General features: G+C 46.7%; 1 protein-coding gene across 1 annotated transcript in view; it reads left to right on the forward strand.

Annotated features, from left to right (window-relative positions):
* The window catches only part of BGN (biglycan), a 72,999-nt gene that overhangs the window by 12,529 nt on the left and 38,376 nt on the right, over positions 1 to 22,094 (forward strand). The window contains exon 2 of the mRNA XM_083158699.1: positions 14,060 to 14,328. Coding sequence (XP_083014825.1) covers positions 14,076 to 14,328 — 253 coding nt within the window. The 5' untranslated portion in view covers positions 14,060 to 14,075. The remainder of the gene's footprint in view (positions 1 to 14,059; positions 14,329 to 22,094) is intronic.

Consider the following 22,094-nt stretch of genomic DNA (forward strand, 5'->3'; position numbering starts at 1 on the left):
CCTTAATTTGTGAACATTTGTATATGAGAAAGATGGTTAAAATTGTATGAAAGATGCCTGTATTGCAACTTCAGTTATAGGTGAAATGTGTTAAATAGAGAGCATATGATGTTGAAGGGGGTGTGTATTGTTTTGTTTAATTAAAAAGCGGTTACAGAGTAAGATGTACATTGATAGTGTGGATGGTACAGTGACATTCGTGGGTGTGGGGGGGGGCTGTGTGTGCATGTTGTTTAGGTGTGTGTGTGCAATAGTATAGTAGGGTGTTTCTGAGTCAGCGGCTCCCCACTGGCGGAGGTCACGACACAGGAAAACAGGAGGCTGGGTAGTGATAGGGGTGTGTGGGAATAAGGGGGACTAAAGAGGAGGGTGGGAGATACTGTGCTGCTTCTGCCAGTGGGTGAGGGTCCAGCGTGGCAGCACAGGAGTACAGGATGGTGGCCCTTAGTCAGTGTCTCCTCCTACTGGGTGGGAGTTCGGGTGCATGAGAGCAGGAGGCTGGGCTATGAGGCATGATAGGGGCATGTGGGCAAAACAGCGTCAGCGACTCCCCAGTGGTGGAAGTTACGGTTCAGGAGAGCAGGAAGCTGGGTAGTGATAGGGGTGTGTGAGTATACGGGGGACTAAAGAGGAGCTTAGGGGTGCCGTGAATTGCGGGAGGGGCGTCGGGGGTGCCGCGAATCAAAGGAGGGAGGGGGCGCAGGTGTCGGCGAATCGCGGGAGTCCGCAAAGCGTGGGAGGGGGCGTGAATTGCGCAAGGGGGGGTTGCGAATCGCGGGAGGGGGGGTGAGCGGGGGGTCCGTGAATTGCGGGAGGGGGGGCACGGGGCGCGATGAATCACCTAGTTGGTTATATATTCTTGTAGAAGGATGGTAGGATGTTGCTGTCATTCAGAATGCATTTACATAAACAGTAATAGTAGCAGTAAAAGGTCTGACTTAAAACACCTACAGTAAAACAGAACAGGTGTTATATATTATACAAAGAATTGGTTGATGATGTGTAGGTTGACGTGCACATAGTTCATAGTTGTCACTGGAAAAAAATTGCTACAAGAAAAAATCAACACAGAAAGTTCAACACATGTAAATGTTGACATAAGTGTGGCACTTCATCGGTGTCCATGTCGACACATGAGAATGAATATGAAAACATTCAAAAAAAGAAAAAGAAATCTTCAAAAACTCATGTCAACCTTTTTCATTGTCGACCATAGCCGTGCCAGTGTTTTGCATGTGCCATTTAATCCTGGGGTTGCCGTGAATCACGCGCGGGGGTGGGGGAGGGAGGAGGTTAGGGGTGTCCGCGAATCACGGGAGGAGGGGTCGTGGGTGGATGCCGTGAATTGCGGGAGGATGGGTCGCGGGGGGGGTGGGTGCTGCGAATCGTGGGATGGGGGGGCGCGGGGGGTTGCAGTGAATCGCGGGAGGGTGGGTCGCGGGGGCGGGGGGTTGCCACAATGACAGGAGGGGGGGTCAGGGGTGGGGAATCGCGGTAGGGGGGGTCGTGGGGGGCACCGTGAACCGCGGTAGGGGGGGTCGTGGGGGGCACCGTGAACTGCGGTAGGGGGGGGGGCCCGGGGGTTGGCGCGAATTGCAGGAGGGGGGGTGTCACGGGGTGGGGCAGCAAATCGCGGGAGTCACCGGGGGTGCCGGGAATTGCGGGTGGTGTGCTGCAAATCGAGGGAGGGGGGTCGCGGGGGGTGCCGCGAATCGCCACAAGAAAAAAATCAACACAGAAAGGTCAACACATGTAAATGTTGACATAAGTGTGGCACTTTATTGGTGTCCATGTCGACACATGAGAATGAATATGAAAACATTGAAAAAGTGAAAAATAAATCTTGTCAACCTTTTTCATTGTCGACCATAGCCATGTCAGTGTTTTGCATGTGCGATTTAATCGTGGGGATGCCGTGAATGGGGGGGGAGAGGGAGGGAGGTGCATGACCCTCTCCAGGAGGGACACATTGCTCTGTTTCTGGACTTTCTTCTTAATTTATGGATTACCATCACCTGTGCTTAAACACCTTTCTTATCAATTACCCTGTTTAAAATGATAGGTGATGACAATCATAAATTAAGATGGAAGTCCACAAACATAGCATTCTGTCCCTCCTGGAGAGGGTCATGTTGGGAGGTATGGAGGTGTGGGGCGCTCACCTGGTGTGTCTGGTGTGTAGCTGTGTCTTTGCTGTGTAACATGGAGAGGCAGAGGGTGTCTGGCACTGTCTGTGGGCTCACTGGGCTGGTTCTCTGTCATGTGAGTCAGTCATGTGAGTCAGAGGCTCCACCCAGGGTTATATCTCCAGACACACTTTGAGTGACAGATGTAGCCAAATATATAAGAGATATATTAGAGATAGATAATTAGATAGATAGATAGATAGATAGATAGATAGAATTAGACTAAACAAAGATAACCGATCGGGCACAAATATTGACCAAATTATTATAAATTAATTATAAATTAGAATTAATAATCAATTTATATTGATTGGATGAAAACTAATTATAGAAAATTAGATGGCTAGATAGATATATTAGCGATAGATATATTAGAGATAGGATAGATAGATAGATAGATAGATAGATAGATAGATAGATAGATAGAATGTATATCTTTAATGACAGAAAGATGACAAACTGTATGTATCAAATAACAACATACTTGCATACAAACATAATAATAACAATAATAATCATAATAATAGAAAAAGCAGTTAAGGAAACAAATGAACTAGGCAACAAATACAGTATAATCACATACACATGTAGGATCCTTGTGCTTTGATAAAGTCACAAGACCATTGTGAAACGCGTTAGTTGTTAAAAATTCCTAATCTAGAACATGCGCACACACAACACTATACGCTCTGCGAGTGATACCATTAAAGAGTTCCGCGGAATTCACGGGCAAACGATATAGTCATTATAAACAAATACCTGGTGCCAATCAAACTTCCAGTGTGCTGTCCTATATCCCTCCCTGCTGCTTTCAACAATAATGGAAGTGCCCTACCCCCACATAAAAATATGCAGAATAAAAAATAAATTAGAAGGAAGCAAATAATATAATTTTTAGTTCATTTTAAATATCATTTCATAAAACACTTCCAAGACATCAGCTGGCAAAATACAGCAAATATTATGGCAATAAGAACATACTAAAAATGATGATGATAGTGTGTATGCTAATTCGGCATGGATTGATAATGTGGGAATTCGCAGTGGGCTGCGAGGAGAAAGCCGCCGCCCAGACAGAAAGTCAAGATGCCCTTTGCTAAATTGTGTTATTCTGTATCCACTCCATGTGCAATTCCCAAACCATCAATCAGTTTTTGGCTTCTGGGCAATTGTGAGTACTGTACTGTAGTTCTGAGATTTTCTCTAACCTGTGACTGAGACAGGGTGGAATTGGTCAGCGCTGATGTTACAGAACCTCCTCACACTGTAAATGCCTGGGCACCCAAGAGTTTTTTTCAGACACACCCAGAAACGGCATGTTACCGCCCCCAAATGCCAGATTCCTGTCAGTCAAACTGCGGCTCCATTACGTTTACGACCCATAAGCATTTTCAGTCACTAATTCCCCTCCGCATGTGCAATTCATTTAGGACGAATGTTGTTCGATAATCGCTTGATTTCAAAATTCTCTGATTATCAATCCATGCTGAATTAGCCCCATAGTGCAGACGCACTGAACGATACCTCTAATGATATCGTTCAGTGACGTCACCTGCTCCCCGTTAATCATGCGGACCTTGATGATATCGTCAAAGACTGACATTATTTATTTATTTACAGTTTCTTATATAGCGCAGCAGATTCCGTTGCGCTTTACAATTGTAAACAGGGATAAAACAAACTGGGTAACAATGATATGATATGTGGGGTCATTTAGATTAATTCGGTCCCCTGAGCGTTCGCACAGGGGACCGATGTTTTGTTACTGCGCATAATGATTTATGTGCAGGGTCCCTGGGCGAATGGACTCGGCTCGGCGACTTGCATAGTCGCTGAGCTGTTTGCACGGAGCGATGCGGCTGGGGGTGTGGGGCAGCCAGGTGTCCCCCTGAAAACACTTGGCATTCCCATGGGATTTCGGGCAGGACGAAGCGGGTCGGGGATGGGTGGCTGATGTCACATGACGTCCCCAGCCCGCCCTGTCTTCGTCCCGCTGCCCACATATACTCCACTGACTTATATTTTGCGAGCCCAGGAGAAATCATTCGATGGTCGGCGACCATCGAATGATTTTTTCCTGGCTGCGGGCACATGCGAGGGGGTGTGGCTTTGTGACACATTACCTCGCATGGTTGTGAGAGAAAACGACGGCGGGAGGGCGGCGTTACATTCACTCAGTAAGCTGCGAGTTTCACAGCTTACCGAGTACACACTAGATGATATGCACAATAATATAGTTAATGATGGGGTTATTGTGAACATCGTTAACAATTATCGTATAGTGTGTATATACCATTAGTGCTCCGGTCGGTTTATCTGGGTATGGGTTTATCTGGTCATTGGGTCGACCAAATTAAGGTCAACATACAGTACATTTGGTCCACCACTGAAGGTCAACAGGCATTAGGTGGATACATAAAAAAGGTCAACATACCTATGGTCGACAGGGTCAAAAAGGTTGACACAGCCATTAGGTCAACATTGGCAAGGTTAAGAGTACAAAGGTCGGCATGGATTTTTTAATGTCGACAGTCAACATGAACACCGAAAAAGTGCACCGCATCCCTTTACATGGCTTACTGCGCTCGCCACGCATCAGGCTCGTTGCCTCGCTACGCACGGTACACTATTCTATTCTCCCTCCACGCCCCAGTACCACCTGTCGCCACATGGCGGCTAAAAAAAAACACAAAAAACCCATGTCGACCTTTTTTGACTGTTTACCTTCCAAATGTCGACCTAATGCTTGTGTCGACATTTTGACCCTGTCAACATTAGGCATATCGACCTTTTTCATGTGTTGATCTAAGGCCTGTCGTCCTTCAGTGGTCGACCCAATGTATGTCAATCTTAATAGCGTCGCCCTAACGACCGTATACCCTACATCTCATGGATGGGTGGATGCCAAGAATAGCCACATATCAGACATCAGTGATACATGGAAACAACTGTCCCCCTATCATTGGAGTAAACATAAACACTGGAGGATTCTGGGAAGGTGACCTTTCCCCTCTAGCCCATATACGGTTACGGATGTCCGCAAACACATAGGAGCAATAATCTCTCAGCCCTAGGAGATATTATTGTTGATGGATTTTATTGCATCATAAGATTCCTACATGTTTATTTTATTTACATTTTACTGCTTGATTTATATTAAATACATTCTGTTATTATTCCTTGTATGTTTTCGTATGCAAGTGTGTTAATTTGATACATATGTGATTAATATACACTTTGTAGTTGTTTCTTCCCTTGGAAGTGGTTTATGTTTTACTGATTGAACATGTAGCGCCTCTTTTTTCTTTTCTTTTTTTTTTGGGGGGGGCGGGGTGCTATGTCTTTTCTGTAGATCACACAGAGCTATTCTCCAGTGTCTGTTTTAAAGTTTTTGTAAGAAACTGTTGATTAATAAGGTCACGACCTAGCGAGAAGCGAGACGGTGGCGTGGCCTCACGGTGCTACTTTGTTTAATAACTCTGGCACACCCGACATTCCAGCAGTTGTTCGGCCGATTGGCCATACAGCGCCCAGGAATCAGCATGTTACATATACTATTAAGCTCCGCCCCGGACTCCTATTGGCTAGTTTGTACACATACAGTACTTGCCTACCCTGTCAGAAATTCACAAAATTGGGTCCACCTCCCAGCCCCCAGGAAAGGTCGGCAAGCTTACCACATGCCCCCAGACCCGCACATCCCCCCTGATGCCCCCGGTCAAATTCTGCAATTCTCAGCTCTTCCGGGAGGTTTGCAGCTAGAATGATGCAAATTGCCTCCAATACCCACGAATCACGGTATTTGCTGTACTGGAGGCGGGGTTTGATGATATCAGGATCGGTCCCCATCTCCAGAAGTACAGGTGGCAGTTTCCTCTCCAGGCTTCTAATAGGGATGGCCACCGGCGTGGCTGGCATCGATGGCGCAAACAGTCATCAATGACAGAATCAGCATAATAAAGACCATTTATGGCATGGGTCCTCAAACTGCGGCCCTCCAGATGTTGTGAAACTACAAATCCCAGCATGCCTTGCCACAGTTTTGCTATAAGGGAGTGTTAAAACTGTGGCAAGGCATGCTGGGATTTGTAGTTTCACAACATCTGGAGGGCCGCAGTGTGAGGACCCATGATTTATGATTTCGCCCATTGATGTCCATCCCTTTGCTTTGACTACCTGGACCATGGGCAGGGCTGGCTCCAACATTAGGCAGCTGCCTAGGGTGCCACGATCTGGGGGGCGCCACCAAGTCTGCCTATCAAAAAATCATTGATGTCTATGAGGATCCTTGTTGTATGTAATGTGTGTGGCTGCTCTGGAACTTCTAAGACCTCACCTGCATACTTTTACTTGAGGCATACTTCCCTACTTTGCTGCCACCTCCTCCTTGTATTCTATTGTGGGTGGCAAAGGGAGGCCACCTGGGAAAGCAGGGGACTTGCCCACCTTCCTGGAGGGCTGAGAGGATCACTAAATATATTGGGAGCCTCCCTGCCATTCCGGAATGTTAGGCAAGTATACCTTAAGTGGTTGGAAAGTGGGTATTGGTGGCAGTATGAGGGGTGCAATAGGTTTACGTTTTGCCTAGGGTGCTGAGAAGCCTTACACCGGCCCCGCCCATGGGCCAATCAGAACCTTGGGCTTCATGGGTGTTGGGGACAAAGCTATGCTTAGGTCCTTAGTGACCTATTCGGTTAGGCTAAACCATCAATGTAAGGATGCCATCTGGTTCTCTGCCATCGATGGCAAAGTATTCTACATATTCTACAGTAGGCATGTCCAACGTTGGTCCTCCAGATGTTGTTAAACTACACATCCCAGCATGCTTTGCCACAGTTTTGCTATTAGAGAATGCTAAAACTATTGCAAAGCATGCTGTTGTTTCATGATGTGGTTTCACAACATCTGGAGGGCCAACGTTGGACATGCCTGTTCTACAGTATTCTACCATAAATGATCGATGATTTTGAATCATCGATGGACGATAGTTTCTAGTAAGTACTGTAGGTATGGCTGCACAGGAGTTCCAGGGCAGGTTTAGGAGTGTTCAAATGTGCTGTTTATGGGCGCTGCACGGCCCCCGCTATAATCAGCGATACCAATACCTGGGAGACCCATCCGGCACATATAAACATACCTGTGATCATGTATGTAATGTATGTGCAAAGTGCCCCTCACAGTTCTTTGAGCTACATGGTCAGTGCTAAAGACCTGAGGTTGAAGCCGGAGCTGGCTGCGGCCAAGGCTCTCCGTGCACTGTACATGCCCGTGATTGAGTACTCACCCAACCTTCCTCATGCCAATTGGACACTGCCGCCCACACTCGTGGCAACGGGACAGTGTCTGAAATGCGTGGCTGTCCCAGAGTGACGTTGCAAATAAATCCACCAAATGAATCACTCCACTGCATACAACTTTGACATTGCATACATCCCCTGGTTACTGCAACCACCGAGGTCATGAATCTTACTGTGTATGTTATTTAATGATCCACAACAGACATTAATAGAGGTTGTGTGCCTCCGGCATCGGTAAAGAATTTACATGGTGTTCCGGCCAGGGCCCATAGCAGGTTTTATCTGCCGCTGGCTGAATGTGGTCATCTCACTTTACCGTCATACAAGATCTCAGTTTCCTGCTGCTGTGTGTTCTGCTCCCACTTAGCAGCCTGCCCAGAAAACTCACATGAAGTAAGCGCAGCGGAAACTGCCTGGTGCTGCGCCTTTATTTCCAGTCTTTAACGCTTTCCACGCTGTTCCTGCACATCCAGTCCTGTTGGCCGTATTGTAACATGTAATCTCAGCCCTACTCTAGCCTAGTCATTCTAAGAACTTATAGTCACACTCTGGGAAAGGCCGGGGGGCTCCCATAAATTGTTGAACACTCTTGGACGCAGGGTCGAGGGGGACTGTGTGGTTCGAGGGGGACTGGTTGATGTGAAACGCGTTGTCGCAGCCCCACCCCCCACTTGGCACAAGGATGAAATCGTGAAGCCACACCCCTGGCAGCTTGTTAGTTGGGTCTACAGCAATTGTATATATAAATTTAGGGCTGTTGCCTTCCTACGGGATTTATCAACATGACCATATGGAAACATATGCTGCTGTAGATTCCTGCCAAGTGTCAGATATTGCTGCATGTGTGACCAGTTTATGAATTAATTCGTATGCTGCATACACTCGGCACTAGGACCCAGGGTCTGCAGGGATGTGCTACCTCCTGCCTAATGCGTTACTCTACATGTGCACACTGCAGCCGTAGTCACAGTTTTGGAGTACTGCACACTTATAGTTGCCTACTCTCCTGGAAAAGAAAGAAGGCTCCCGAAAATAGGGTGGCACTTCCAGCCCATGCATAGGCAAGTGTCCTCCCCCTCCCGCAGACCTCTATGTAGCTGTCCAGTGCCGGTAATCTGGGCATTGGAATAGTGGAGGAATGAATATGACGAATCACCTGCAGTTTACCACAAACTACAAAGGTTAATTAGGTGAAGCTTGTGGTTTGACCTAATTAACCTTTGTGGTTTGAGGCAAACCACAGATTTCCCAATAGAAGCATAAGGGGTGTACACACAGAGCGATTTCTCCTAGTGAGCGACTTAAGTGATTTGAAATAAGCGATTTGACTAATCGATTTGACTAGATACAACAGCGGCTTTGACTAAGCTATTTTGACTATCCCAGAATTAACAGACTTGGTTGGTATTCATTGCAGATTGCCTAGTGATGATCTCCCTCAGCAGTGAACACCAGTGATTTTGACTAGACAGCCAGCGATCTTGTCAAAATATTCTTGCCTGGCAACTCTTTTTTACTAAGCGATATTATAAGGTGATTTGTCTAACCTTGACAGCAATCTTTATGAACCTTCTAAGCAATTTTGACTATGTAGTCAAAATTGCTTAGAAGGATCGCTCCGTGTGTACATCCCCATACAGTATGAGTTCCACTTCAGTGACAGCAGAGCTCTTTCTGATTGGCTGATGGCTCCCCAAGTGACACAAGACCTCCAATCAGGGGAAGAGAATGATTCTTTCTCTTCAGTTCGATTTGTTTGAAAAATGTGAATTTTTTTTTAACCCCCTGGATGCCTACATGGACCGGAGAGGACTGAGCTACACTGGATTAGGCTTACTGGGACCTGTAGTTCCACAGATAAAACACAATATTAACCCTTGTATACACAATATTGTTAAAAACTCTGCACCCACCGCCCAAGGGTGCCAGGAATAGTACTGGACTTAAGCCAGTGGGGGGACCACGGACCCTTTAAAGAGGTGGTCCCCACTCCCCCCATGGCTGACTAGTTGGGTGGTTAATGCTAAGGCCACAGGGACCAGTATAGATGTGTCCCCAGGCTGTGACATCATCTTACAGCATAGTTGCTTACCTGCCTGCATTCTGCAGGAGACCCCCTGAAATAGCAGCAATCTCCCTCTCTCCCTCATTAGTCTAACAATCTCCCTCATGTCACCTAGCCCACATTACACTGTTACATTTTTTTGAGAAAAAAGGAATTATAGATAGATACATTTACATTGAATCATCAGAGCCATTTCCCAGCACTTTACCAAGTATAGTAGCTCTTACTAACTGCTTTGGGGCTCACCTACATTTGGATATAAATAATTTTTAAAGATCCCTCTCAGATGTAGCAGTACACACCCACGCTTCTAGGTGCCACGTTCACATTCTCTTTTTACAATCTCTCCATATATGGAACTAGACACGCCCTTAGGGTGGAGCATGACACACCCCCTGGGGCGCTGTGCAAAATTCTGCTACCAACTATAATCTCCCTGAAAGTAGTTTTTAAAAGCAGGCAAGTATGTCTTACAGACTAGTGATGCCCAATGCTGGTTTAAAAAAATTGGGGGACATCATAGTCCAGCTGTATTTCTGGAACCAGGACCAGCCCAAGTCTTCGGTGCTGATACTTTAAAAACAGCGGAACCCTATGCAATTTTATGCTTAGGAGGGGGGATCCCACGCAGTTTTCAAAGTAAATATTTTTAACCCCTTCTTTTACTTTAACAAACAGAAATGCTGCAGGGACCTGACTGATCCGTGTAAGCTTCTCCAAACACACCAGACAAAGGGGGCTATTCTGGTTGATTCGCTCAGACCCCGCCCTGCGAATGGTGTTAAGCCTGCCGCCCCCCTCGCAGCATGTGCTCCCGCGCAGGGCCTGCAAATGAATGTTTAACATAAACTTCCATTTGCAGCCTGTGGGTGAACACCCACATCATTCGATGGTCGCCCACCATCGAATGATGTGGAACATGCACGCATATCTAAGTGACTCTCAGGTCATTTGCGTGCACCCTCGGGAGGAAGTAGCCGGGCAGCTGACATACATTGAGGTCCGCTGTCATGGGCCAATTACCATGGAAACCCCAGCCTTTACGTTCCAAAGGGAGCAACTATTCGCAGCCTTGGGTGTGTGCACCCACCAGGATGCATGCACCACCTGGCATATGCACATGCGCATAAATGCGGCTGCACATGCGCCAAACATCGGTCCCCGTGGGAACAAACGCCAGCTGCGAACGGACCCTTAGAGCAGGGTTGCCGACCCTCCCGGAATTTGCGGGAGTCTCCCGAAAATCGGGTCCTTCCTCCCGGCCCCCAGAAGGGTGGGCAACCCTCCCGGAATCAGAGGGACCCCCACTGAGCCCCCCGATCGCGGCATTTATATGCCGCAATCCGCGGGTCTCAGGGGAGGGGGCGGAGCTAAAACGGCACAATCGTGTCGTTTTAGCCCCGCCCCCTCCATGGATATCAGTTATTTTGACTATTTGCCGTAATGGGGCGGGGCTTAATGGCATCACCGTTAAGCCCCGCCCCCAAAACTCGTAATGCAAGATTCCTCTCCGGGCTTCTCCCGGAGAGGATTTTTTGAAAGTCGGCAACCCTGCTTTAGAGCATGTTTCTGGGTGTTCCCGGGACAGGGTGCTGGTAGTGAATGTGAGTGGAGGCGGCCACCAACGGCTATCTCCACTCTTGGCTCCAAATAGGAAATTACACCCGTCTTGGAATGGCTGAACCTGCGGCACAATGAGCCTGGTTTCCCAAATAAAACAGCACCGGGCTCTTGGGCTGGTCTTGGTTCCTAAAACACGGGGGTAATTTTTTTAAATTACTTTTAGACACTTTTTTGTGGACAAAACCATTCACAGATCATCTCACTGTCGAACTCGCCAGCCCGGATCTGGTCTGTTTTTGGGGGCGATTTTTGGTATGCACAGGTACCACAGATTCCCTGTATTTACAGTATCTACACATTCTGCCCACTTCTCTAGGAAGTGGGCAGAATGCTGAAAGGGTGCCACTCTTCCGGGGAAGTGGTCCTGGATGACTGCGCACTAGCGTAAACTGAATCAAATCCATACAAAACAAAAGCATAATCACATTACAATAAGAAATAAACAGAAGGCACAGAATAAGATCAAAGTGAAAATAACACACAATAGGCAGTGCCCAACCCATTCATGGATGGCGCGGCCAGTGGCGGATTCGGGGGGGGGGGGGCTACAAGGCACGTGTCCCCGCCCCCTGTCATCTTTTTCTGCATGGTAAGGACAGGTAACTACTCTAGTGACCATAGTTTGGGATTTTGATCTGTCTCAGAATCAATTAAAGGACTGTCCTCAATATATATATATGGGAGTCTTCAACAGTTAGCTTTGGCGTGGACCGGAAACACCGTAATATATTTCATTTATTTTATTTTATTAGGTGAGAATTAAAAGTTTATGTTAATTACCCAGGTGGATCGCTATCAGTGCGGCACCAGTTTATGTTAATTACCCAGGTGGATCGCTATCAGTGCGGCACCAGTTTATGTTAATTACCCAGGTGGATCGCTATCAGTGCGGCACCAGTTTATGTTAATTACCCAGGTGGATCGCTATCAGTTGTGCGGCACCAGTAATGAAAATGTTACATGGTGTAATAAATGTCAGTAAGAAATCGATGTTGGCTGTTGCTGACAACTTGCTGCCCTTACCTGTATGTCGGTGAGGCCTAATTACTCCACCTACGCAAAGAAGTGTCTTTAAATTACAGCTTATGCCCCCACAGAAACCAACTGCTTCTGCTCAGTGTGTAACTGTCCTCTGGACAGCTTGTTCCTGTAATTGCCAAGTCGGCAGCCGGGCGCAGGCTATAATTTGCCAGCTATTTTTGATGGACATTCCGATACAGAATGGTTATTTAAGGGTAGCGTCATACCGCAGAATTCAGGCAAATTATTCCCTTCTTTCTAGCCTTTACTTTTATGGAAACTGCAATAGAAAAGCTTATGCGGTTCTTATTGCATTGTCCAGAAGGGCCGACTGTATTCTGTCCCGTGGGGACTGCATTATAACCAATCAAAATCCAGGCACTGATGCTGCTCCTAACCCAGGGTCCGATTCAGACCCATTCAGTTGGGCCTGAATTTGGCCCTGTTTTTGATGGTGGGGGTCTGCGCATGGGCATGCACGAAAATGCGCATGTGCAAACCCCCTGTGCAAAATTGTTTGCAATGTAAGGGGAGGAAAGGGACGGGCAGGGGGTGTTAGCAGGGGAACGCACTGTTATGGGCGTCCGCATAAAAACCATGGACGTTCTCCTGCAGGAGTGGCAATGCCTGCTCAGGGTGGGCCGCTGACGTCACATGACAAATTCAGAGATCATCGACATTCATATGATTTCTACACCTTTGGGCCGCATGGGAGGGGATGTGTTCCCGTACACATCCCCTTGCATGCTAATGAGGGGATTTGGGCTCCATGGGAACGGGTGTTCGGCCGGGCGGTGTTTACCTGTTCACTAGGCTGCGATTAAATGCAGCTTAGCAAACAGGTCTGAATCAGGCCGCACGGTTTGCAGTATGCTTGCGCGACACCGGCCAGCAATGAACGGGGCGTGTCCGGGAAAACGCAGGCGTGCCTGAGCGTTACAGGGGAGGGTGTGTAGTGTCAGCGCCAGGCCGGATATGCCTTTTTCCATAGCACAGCCATTCGATGGTGAGCCTGTTATGATGGGTTTTGGACATTTATAGCCATACGCTTCCATTCACAGAGAGCACAATAATTTGCAAGGTGAGATTTCACTATAGCGAGGCGACGGCTTAACTGAACGCTGGCGATGCGAATTCGCAGCCGTGCAATCAGGTCTGTATTACCCACAAGGCTTCTCCTAAACTATTTCAACATTAACAACTATTTAACATCTTTAGGCTGAATAATCTAGAGGCACTCTCTGAGCTGACCTCCTAATGAATCATTGGCATGAGACTCCCGCTGTTCTACAACAAAATGGCTTCCTCCACTGTGCAGGTGCGGGGCACCCAAATCAATGCACCGGATGCATCTATTATTAGGAGATTGTATAGTTTTCTATTTTTCACAGTGGAGGCAGTGGAATGAAATATATTTGCAAACTGTAAACATGCTGTAAAAACAATTTGCAGCATGACAAACTACCATTTGGAAATACTTTATACAACTATACGGCAGCACGGATGGTGTAATGGATGCATTACTGCCTCACAGCGCTGAGGTCATGGGTTCGTTCCCCACCATGGCCCTAACTGTGCAGAGTTTGTATATTCTCCCTGTGCTTGCGTGGGTTTACTCCGGGTACTCCGGTTTCCTCCCACAATCCAAAAATATACATTAATTGGCTTTTGACGAAAAAAAATGAACCCTAGAATGTCTGTGTGTGCGTGTACATGTGGTAGGGGATGTAGATTGTAAGCTCCATTGGGGCAGGGACTGATGTGAATGTTCAAAGATTCTCTGTACAGCGCTGTGGAATATGTATGCGCTATATAAGAAACTATTAATAAATAAACTGACCAATTCATATATTCTTTCTCTTTTTAAGGATATCGCCTGGAATAATGAAAACCTTACTTCTCCTGTGCGCCTGGGTGATCCTCTGCAATGCCCTGCCCTTTGAACAGAGAGGATTCTGGGACTTTTCCATGGATGATGGATTCGCGATGATGAAAGATGAGGCAGCAGAGGATGGCTCTGGTTTTGAAAGACCTACGAATGACTCAATATACTCAGCCCCTCCAAGTATGCCAGACTTCGACATATGTCCATTTGGTTGCCAGTGTCACTTGCGTGTGGTGCAGTGCTCGGACCTGGGTGAGTCTAGAGGCAGCGTAAGCATGTGCGGTGCATGTGTGCGCACGTGTATGCATGTGCCCACGCGTCAAAGATTGAGCGCGTGCAAAAATGCCAGGGCCGATTTGGCGGCCCAGTCCGTCACTGGAGGCAGATTTAGACCTCATGGAGCTACCGTAGGCAAGATACTGGTTTGGGGCCCTCCTCCTTCCCACAATCCATTGATAGAATACCTTGGCGCATGCATGGTCTACTGATAAATGCTCCGCTGCATGCACATTGGCATTGTGTACAAATCCCAGGGCCGGATTATCCAAAGGGCAACAGGGGCGGTCGTCCCGGGGCCCCCACACATTAGGGGCCCCCATAGACTGCTTTATAAATCAGTGCAGTCTCTTAAAAAGCAGTCTGTGGGGGGCCCCCCAGGGACAGGCAGCACACTCTCAGAGGGAAGAGAAGGTCCCTCTGCCTCCCCGTGCTCTCTCCCAGCATTTGCCCTGATGCTGATTGGTCAGCACAGCAGGACACCCCCCCCCGTACCCTTCCCTGCTGTTAAAAAATTGATGTTTCGATGGTCGCAATGTTCCCGACCGATGTATGAAAGAATCCTTAGCCTTAATCCGGCCCTGTCAGAATCTATGTCTTTTGGAAGTAGGCTTACTACCTGTGGCACATTTAAAGTAAATTGACTGCCCCTTTTACTTTACAAACATTCTTTATCTTGTCAAAGTTCATCAAAGGGACTTGTGATAGTCCATGCAATGTCATGACATCATGCGACAGTCACTGAATGTTCCTCAGGGGAAGTTTTGGATCTCCAGGATTAGGGTGGCCAATCCCGGGATCTGCAGAAGCTCAGGACTTGGCCCCAAAATTGCAGGGATTGCAATGCTGGGATGGGATAAGAGGTCATACTGCTAAGGACGCATCACTCCCGCCCAGAACAAACTGAACACCCCCCCCCCCCCCCCACCCCCCTTGCACCACTGCTATGTGCCCGGTCACGGTAGGTGGCCAGTGTTAGGGGGGCCCAGAGCTGAGAGGGGCCACCTTCCCTGTCACAGTTACATGTGTTATATACAGGGGTATAGTTACCATAGGTGCAGGGGGTACGGCTGCTATGGGGCCCAGAGCTGAGAGGGGCCACCTTCCCTGTCACAGTTACATGTGTTATATACAGGGGTATAGTTACCATAGGTGCAGGGGGTACGGCTGCTATGGGGACAGAGCTGAGAGGGGCCACCTTCCCTGTCACTGTTACATGTGTTATATACAAGGGCGTAGCTACCAAAGGTGCAGGGAGTGCAGCTGCTATGGGGCCCAGAGCTGAGAGGGGCCACCTTCCCTGTCACAGTTACATGTGTTATATACAGGGGTATAGTTACCATAGGTGCAGGGGGTGCAGCTGCTATGGGGCCCAGAGCTGAGAGGGGCCACCTTCCCTGTCACAGTTACATGTGTTATATACAGGGGTATAGTTACCATACTTGCAGGGGGTACAGCTGCTATGGGGACAGAGCTGAGAGGGGCCACCTTCCCTGTCACATTTACATGTGTTATATACAGGGGTGTAGCTACCATAGGTGCAGGGAGAGAAGCTGCTATGGGGCCAGAGCTGAGTAGGGCCACCTTCCCTGTCACATTTACATGTGTTATATACAGGGGTGTAGCTACCATAGGTGCAGGTAGTGCAGCTGCTATGGGGCCAGAGCTGAGAGGGGCCACCTTCCCAAAGTAATATGTGCTACTGTATATCCATTTTCAAATATTAGGTTTTACAAAGAGACCTTTCCAAACCTTTGCTTTCTTATACAGCGCACACAGATTCCGCAGCACTTTACAGAGAATATTTCAATCTACAGTATATTCCCTACCACATGTACACGCACACACATTCATGCAATTTTTGGATTTTGAATATCATATGTATCCAGGGGCGGATCCAGGATAAAATGACAGGGGGGGCACCATGATAAAAGAGGGTTTGGGTGGGGGAGGGGCGGTGTTAGTGGTGCCAGTGTACATGCTAAGAGAGCGGCAGAGAGGGTGGGAATTAGATTAAAATTAGGCCCTGGCATTTAAAGTATGCAGGCCCACCATGCGACAAAAGTGAAGGATGTAGTTGTGTGCGCGCCGAATGAAAAGGGGTGTGGCCACTCAACAGGGGGCGTGTCCTTGAGTGTAGTGTACCACACCATATCCAACTTCTACACATTATGCAAAAAAATACTAGACCCCATTATACTTGCCCCTTACACATGATGCCAAATGGAATGAGCCAAAATTCACATAATGCCACATGGATTGTGTCAAAATTCACATAATGCCACACGGATTGAGCCAAAATTCACATAATGCCACACGGATTGAGACAAAATTCACATAATGCCACACGGATTGAGACAAAATTCATAAAATGCCATACGGATTGAGCCAAAATTCACATAATGCCAAATGGATTGAGCAAAAATTCACATAATGCCACATGGATTGAGCCAAAATTCACATAATGCCAAACGGATTGAGCCAAAATTCACATAATGCCACACGGATTGAGACACAATTCACATAATGCCACACGGATTGAGACACAATTCACATAATGCCACATGGATTGAGACAAAATTCACATAATGCCACACGGATTGAGACAAAATTCACATAATGCCACATGGATTGAGCCAAAATTCACACAATGCCACACTGATTAAGCCAAAATTCACGATACGCTTCATAAACAGGGACATTGTCCGCCATTGTCCATTACACATTAAGTTGCACGCCATTATGTCCATTATGTATTATGCCAAACACCATAATGCCTATTAAAAATTATGCTACATAAGTGCTGCTTATCTACATGCTCATTGCCAAGGGTTCCATGCTCATTGAGAGGTTCCATGCTCATTGCCATGTCGGATTACATGCTCTTTGCTAAGGGGGAATACATGTTAGCGGAAAATGGGGGACAGCCGCCGCCAGTCAGAAGTTATATCCACTGACAGTGGCAGAGCCTGGCTGTATTCAGAGCACTACAAATCCCGGCTATTTGAAATAATACCCCTTTCACACCAGAAAATGCATTACCAGGTTGGCCCCTTTTACACCAGCCTAGTCCCTACATTTTCTGGTGCGAGGGGGAGAAAAAACCACCCCTCCCCCCCTTTAACCAGTTATCTCATTTAACCGGCTATATCTTCAGAACCAACTGACCCATTTACATGAGACAAGTATCATAATGAAGAACTTTTGAGTGTGCTTTGAATGATTCTCGTCCAGTGGAACTGGAACGTTTGGTTCCAGAGTAATCTGCCCTCAAAGAACATGAACAGCGATGAAATTACATTTAAAAAAAAAAACATTCAGTTTACCCGCAATATCTCTGGAACCGATTGACCGATATGGACCAGCCTGGTATTTTATTGAAGGCCCAGCGATTTGGTATTGCATGAGATAAACCACAAGCTTCTGTGATGCCAGGGGGGAAACTGGCAGCCATTGGAACCAAGTGGGGTCGGAATTAACAGGTCCCATATTATCCTATGGGGAAAACATTACAGCTTTGCCAGGCGATATCTCCAGTTCCCGGGGGGATAGAGACACAGGGCTGGGCTCGTTGGAAAGCCCTGGTCCTCAGCTACAAAGAAATCCACCAATGTATGTATTCCCTCTAAGGTGCAGTTTAATATAGGCTGTATTCCAATCCTGCTTAGAGTATTGTCCCAATTGGCATGTTTAGTGCATAAGAACTGCACAGCGCTAAGTACATACTGTATGCCATCTTTCACAGTTACTTTGCATCGGGCAAAGTCCACATTTTCAGATGTGTCAGTGTGCAGCTGGACAGCGCTGAGAGCTGGATCTTTTCAAAGGCAGAATAAACATCCAGCCATATGTACATAGTCAGGGCTTTATTACACGAAAGTATTTCCCAGGCCTTAAGGGACAGCTGCTTTACTCTAGAAAGGCAAAGAAATAGCTTTGTTTGAATTCCTTCGCTCAGTGAAAACCTTCAGACGAGCGGTGCTTAGGGTCCCATTAGAGAGCATCTCACTCCACCGAGGAGAGGAAGCAGCCGCTGATTTATGGGATCGGAATGTTTACGGTAGATATGATTGGCTGGTGAGAGATGGGAATGTTACAATGCTTTAACTATAAAAAAAGCCTTTCCTTCCTAATGGCCCCTTCGGCAATACTCTAACAATGATACTTGATTATAATGAAACCATCCAGCGTTAGTAAACTATATAATGTGGTTTGCGTTACACACAAGAAAGAATAAAACATTTTCTAAAGCTATCAACATATCTGGGACCATAGCTGCCTACCCTCCTGCATTCTGCAATCTCCCTCTCTCCCTCATTAGTCTAACAATCTCCCTCATGTCACCTAGCCCACATTACACTGTTACATCATAGTTACCTACCCTCCTGCATTCTGCAGGAGACTCCCTGACGTAGCAGCAATCTCCCTCTCATTCGTCTAGCGATCTCCCTCATGTCACCTAGCCCACATTACACTGTTACATCATAGTTACCTCCCCTCCTGCATTCTGCAGGAGACTCCCTCAAATAGCAGCAATCTCCCTCTCTCCCTCATTAGTCTAACAATCTCCCTCATTTCACCTAGCCCACATTACACTGTTACATCATAGTTTCCTCCCCTCCTGCATTCTGCAGGAGACTCCCTGAAATAACAGCAATCTCCCTCTCTCCCTCATTAGTCTAGCAATCTCCCTCATTTAACCTAGCCCACATTACACTGTTACATCATAGTTACCTCCCCTCCTGCATTCTGCAGGAGACTCCCTGAAATAACAGCAATCTCCCTCTCTCCCTCATTAGTCTAGCAATCTCCCTCATGTCACCTAGCCCACATTACACTGTTATATCATAGTTACCTCCCCTCCTGCATTCAGCAGGAGACTCCCTGAAATAGCAGCATACTCCCTCTCTCCCTCATTAGTCTAGAAATCTCCCTCATTTCACCTAGCCCACATTACACTGTTACATTTTTGGGGGAAAAAGGAATGAGAGATAGATACATTTACATTGAATCATCAGCACCATTTCTTTGGCGCTTATCTACATTTGGATATTTAAGATTCCTCTCAGATGTAGCAGTACACACCCACGATTCTAAGTGGCACGTTCACAATCTCTTTTCACAATCTCACCATACTGTATATGGAACTAGACACGCCCTTTGGGTGAAGCATGATTCACCCCCTCTGTGCAAAATTCTACTACCAACTTTAATCTCCCTGAAACTAGTTTTCAAAAGTAGGCAAGTATGATCTGGGACTACTTTATTAGTTTTAGGCTTATACTTAGTTGATGGGTGGAACAGCGTTTCATCAAGGCTGGGATATATAATGCATAGAGGCCATGGGTAAATTTACCAAGATGGGAGTTTTTTTTGAAGGTGGGATGTTGCTATGGGCAACCAATCAGATTCTATCTATAACTTTCTAGAATCTAATTGGTTGCTATGGGCAACATCCCACATTCAATAGAACTCACATCTTAGTAAATTTACCTAAGTGTATTCACGGCAAGCAGGGGTACAGGGGGTATGGCCAGCAGCTTACAGAGCACTAGCCATGCCCCCAAGGTGGCAAAACAGGGGCGTGGCCTTGTGGGAGCATCATCCCAGTAAAGTCACACCCCCTTTCGGATAGGCCATGCCCCCTTACTGGGAGCAAGCCGCTTTGTGGTGCCAGGAGTCCCAATCAGCACATCCTTAAAGTTGGGAGGTATATATCATGGCCCAATAAGTGGCATATGTATCAATGATTAGACTTAGGGTGGGATGCTCCAACATCCGTCGCCACATATCCCAGGTTATCGCATCCATACTAATCGCACGGGCACTGGGTCTGTGACAGAGCCGGCCGCGGGGCATGCTGGGAGGAATCCATGGTGGAACACTCACACAGTGCTGGCAAATCCCTCCGCAGCGGTGCCATGATGGAGGGGATTTAGTGCATATGAAAATACGGTAAAACCCCCCCCAAAAAAACAGGGCTTTACCACATTTTCACTTTAAAGCATCCCACCCTTGGACTATAGTTACTAGCGGTGCAGGATTATAGAACCAATCAGATTTAAAAAGAAGATCTAAAAAGAAGTTTGGCATTTGCTTCCGAGTCGACTTTGGGTGTCATCAGTACTTTCAGCTGTGGATGCTAAGACAACTTGTTTAATAAAAGTATTACTGTAAATGGGCAGGTTGCACTGATCACATGTAATTTCCATGAAGGGAAAGTGCTGTCTGTGCAGGATCCCCCGGGGATGCCATGCTGGCAGTAACTGCAATGTCTTCCCCTCAAGTGGTTTGTAACATCCGTATGAGATCAGGGGTCTTCCTCCTGACAAGATACATCACAGGGGATTTGCCAGCAGACAGCTCATCAGACATTTGTAGAGTTTATGAAAGCTGCCAAATACATCTAAGTTGTGCAGAATCATTTTTTGTTTTTTTAAATTACTAAATTGGCTCATATTTTTTTTTCCTGTGATAATGTCATAGTATGTACTTTAAGGGTTATTCAGGACTAGAGGGACAAGGTTATTTTATCTTTCCCTCTCTTTCTATACTATTTAAAAGTCCGTCAAAATGATGTGGCAATGTACTTTCACTTTGAGCTGTGACAGTTTTTACCTTTTCTTCGAGCTGTGACCGTTTTTAGCCCACAAACCCTCCACTGCACCTCCAGTCCCTATCTGCTCCTACCTCCCTCTCTCCATATCCAGAAAGTTTGAAACAGATCAGGGAACGTGCTTTCACTTTATGTTATGACATCTTGTAGCACACAAAGGAGTAATTTGGTCCATGCAGTGGCTGTTAGTGGTCACTGGTGGTACTTCATTTCATAGAGGTGAGGAGTAGTTAGCCTTTTATATAGATAGAGCAGTGTTTTTCAACCACTGTGCCGTGGCACACTAGTTTGCCTTGAGCTGTTCTCAAGTGTGTCCCCAGATCTAGAGATGCCCAAACCAGTTTACAGCCACCACCAGTTCAACTGTTATATATTGGTCTCTTCTTTTCATGTAAAGGGCCAAAGTATGTGATTGTTGTTTTTTTTATATGGTGGCCAATAGGTTTGTTTTTTTTCATGTGTGGACCACTGTGTTTTTTCATGTGGGGACCACTGTGTTTTTTCCTGTGGGGATTGTCACGACCCTAGTCGGCGATTCCCCAGATACGACAATCTGAGTATCCCGGCCACGTGACACCTTCACTGAGTATCCCAAGCGTGTGCGTATTTCACCACGATTCCGCTTGCCACCAATCAAAGTAAGCTTTTTGGACTTAGTCCGCGACAGCTTTGATTCTGCCGACACACCAAATTATGAGTTACAGGGTAGCGCCCTGGCGAATTCGTCAGAGGCTTGGGCTGGAAAACAGCAGATACCAGAACTAATTATGACTTTTTAATTAAGTGAAAACACTACAAGGCTTACAGTATATTACAGAAACATAAGTTACAAGATATATGATTAATAGGTAAGTCAAACGTAAAAACAATTTCAAAATAAAACAAAATGGGAATAAAGAAACAAACCACTTCAAGGACACACAGCATGAAGCGGGGTTTGGAGTGGAAATCTCTCCGGATACTGGATCATTTCAGAGACAGGTATCGGACCCGTATCATCCCAAGGAAAATGAACCAAAATGTCTTGTGAGACACACACTTTTAAGATTTTCAAAACACACACAATCACAGCCCCCACCTCAGGAATTTCCCTGTCCAGGGGTTTCCCTAGGATATAACCAGGGGC

This window comes from Crinia signifera, chromosome 9, assembly GCF_055691185.1.
Source record: "Crinia signifera chromosome 9, ASM5569118v1, whole genome shotgun sequence".
NCBI classification, from domain to species: domain Eukaryota; kingdom Metazoa; phylum Chordata; class Amphibia; order Anura; family Myobatrachidae; genus Crinia; species Crinia signifera.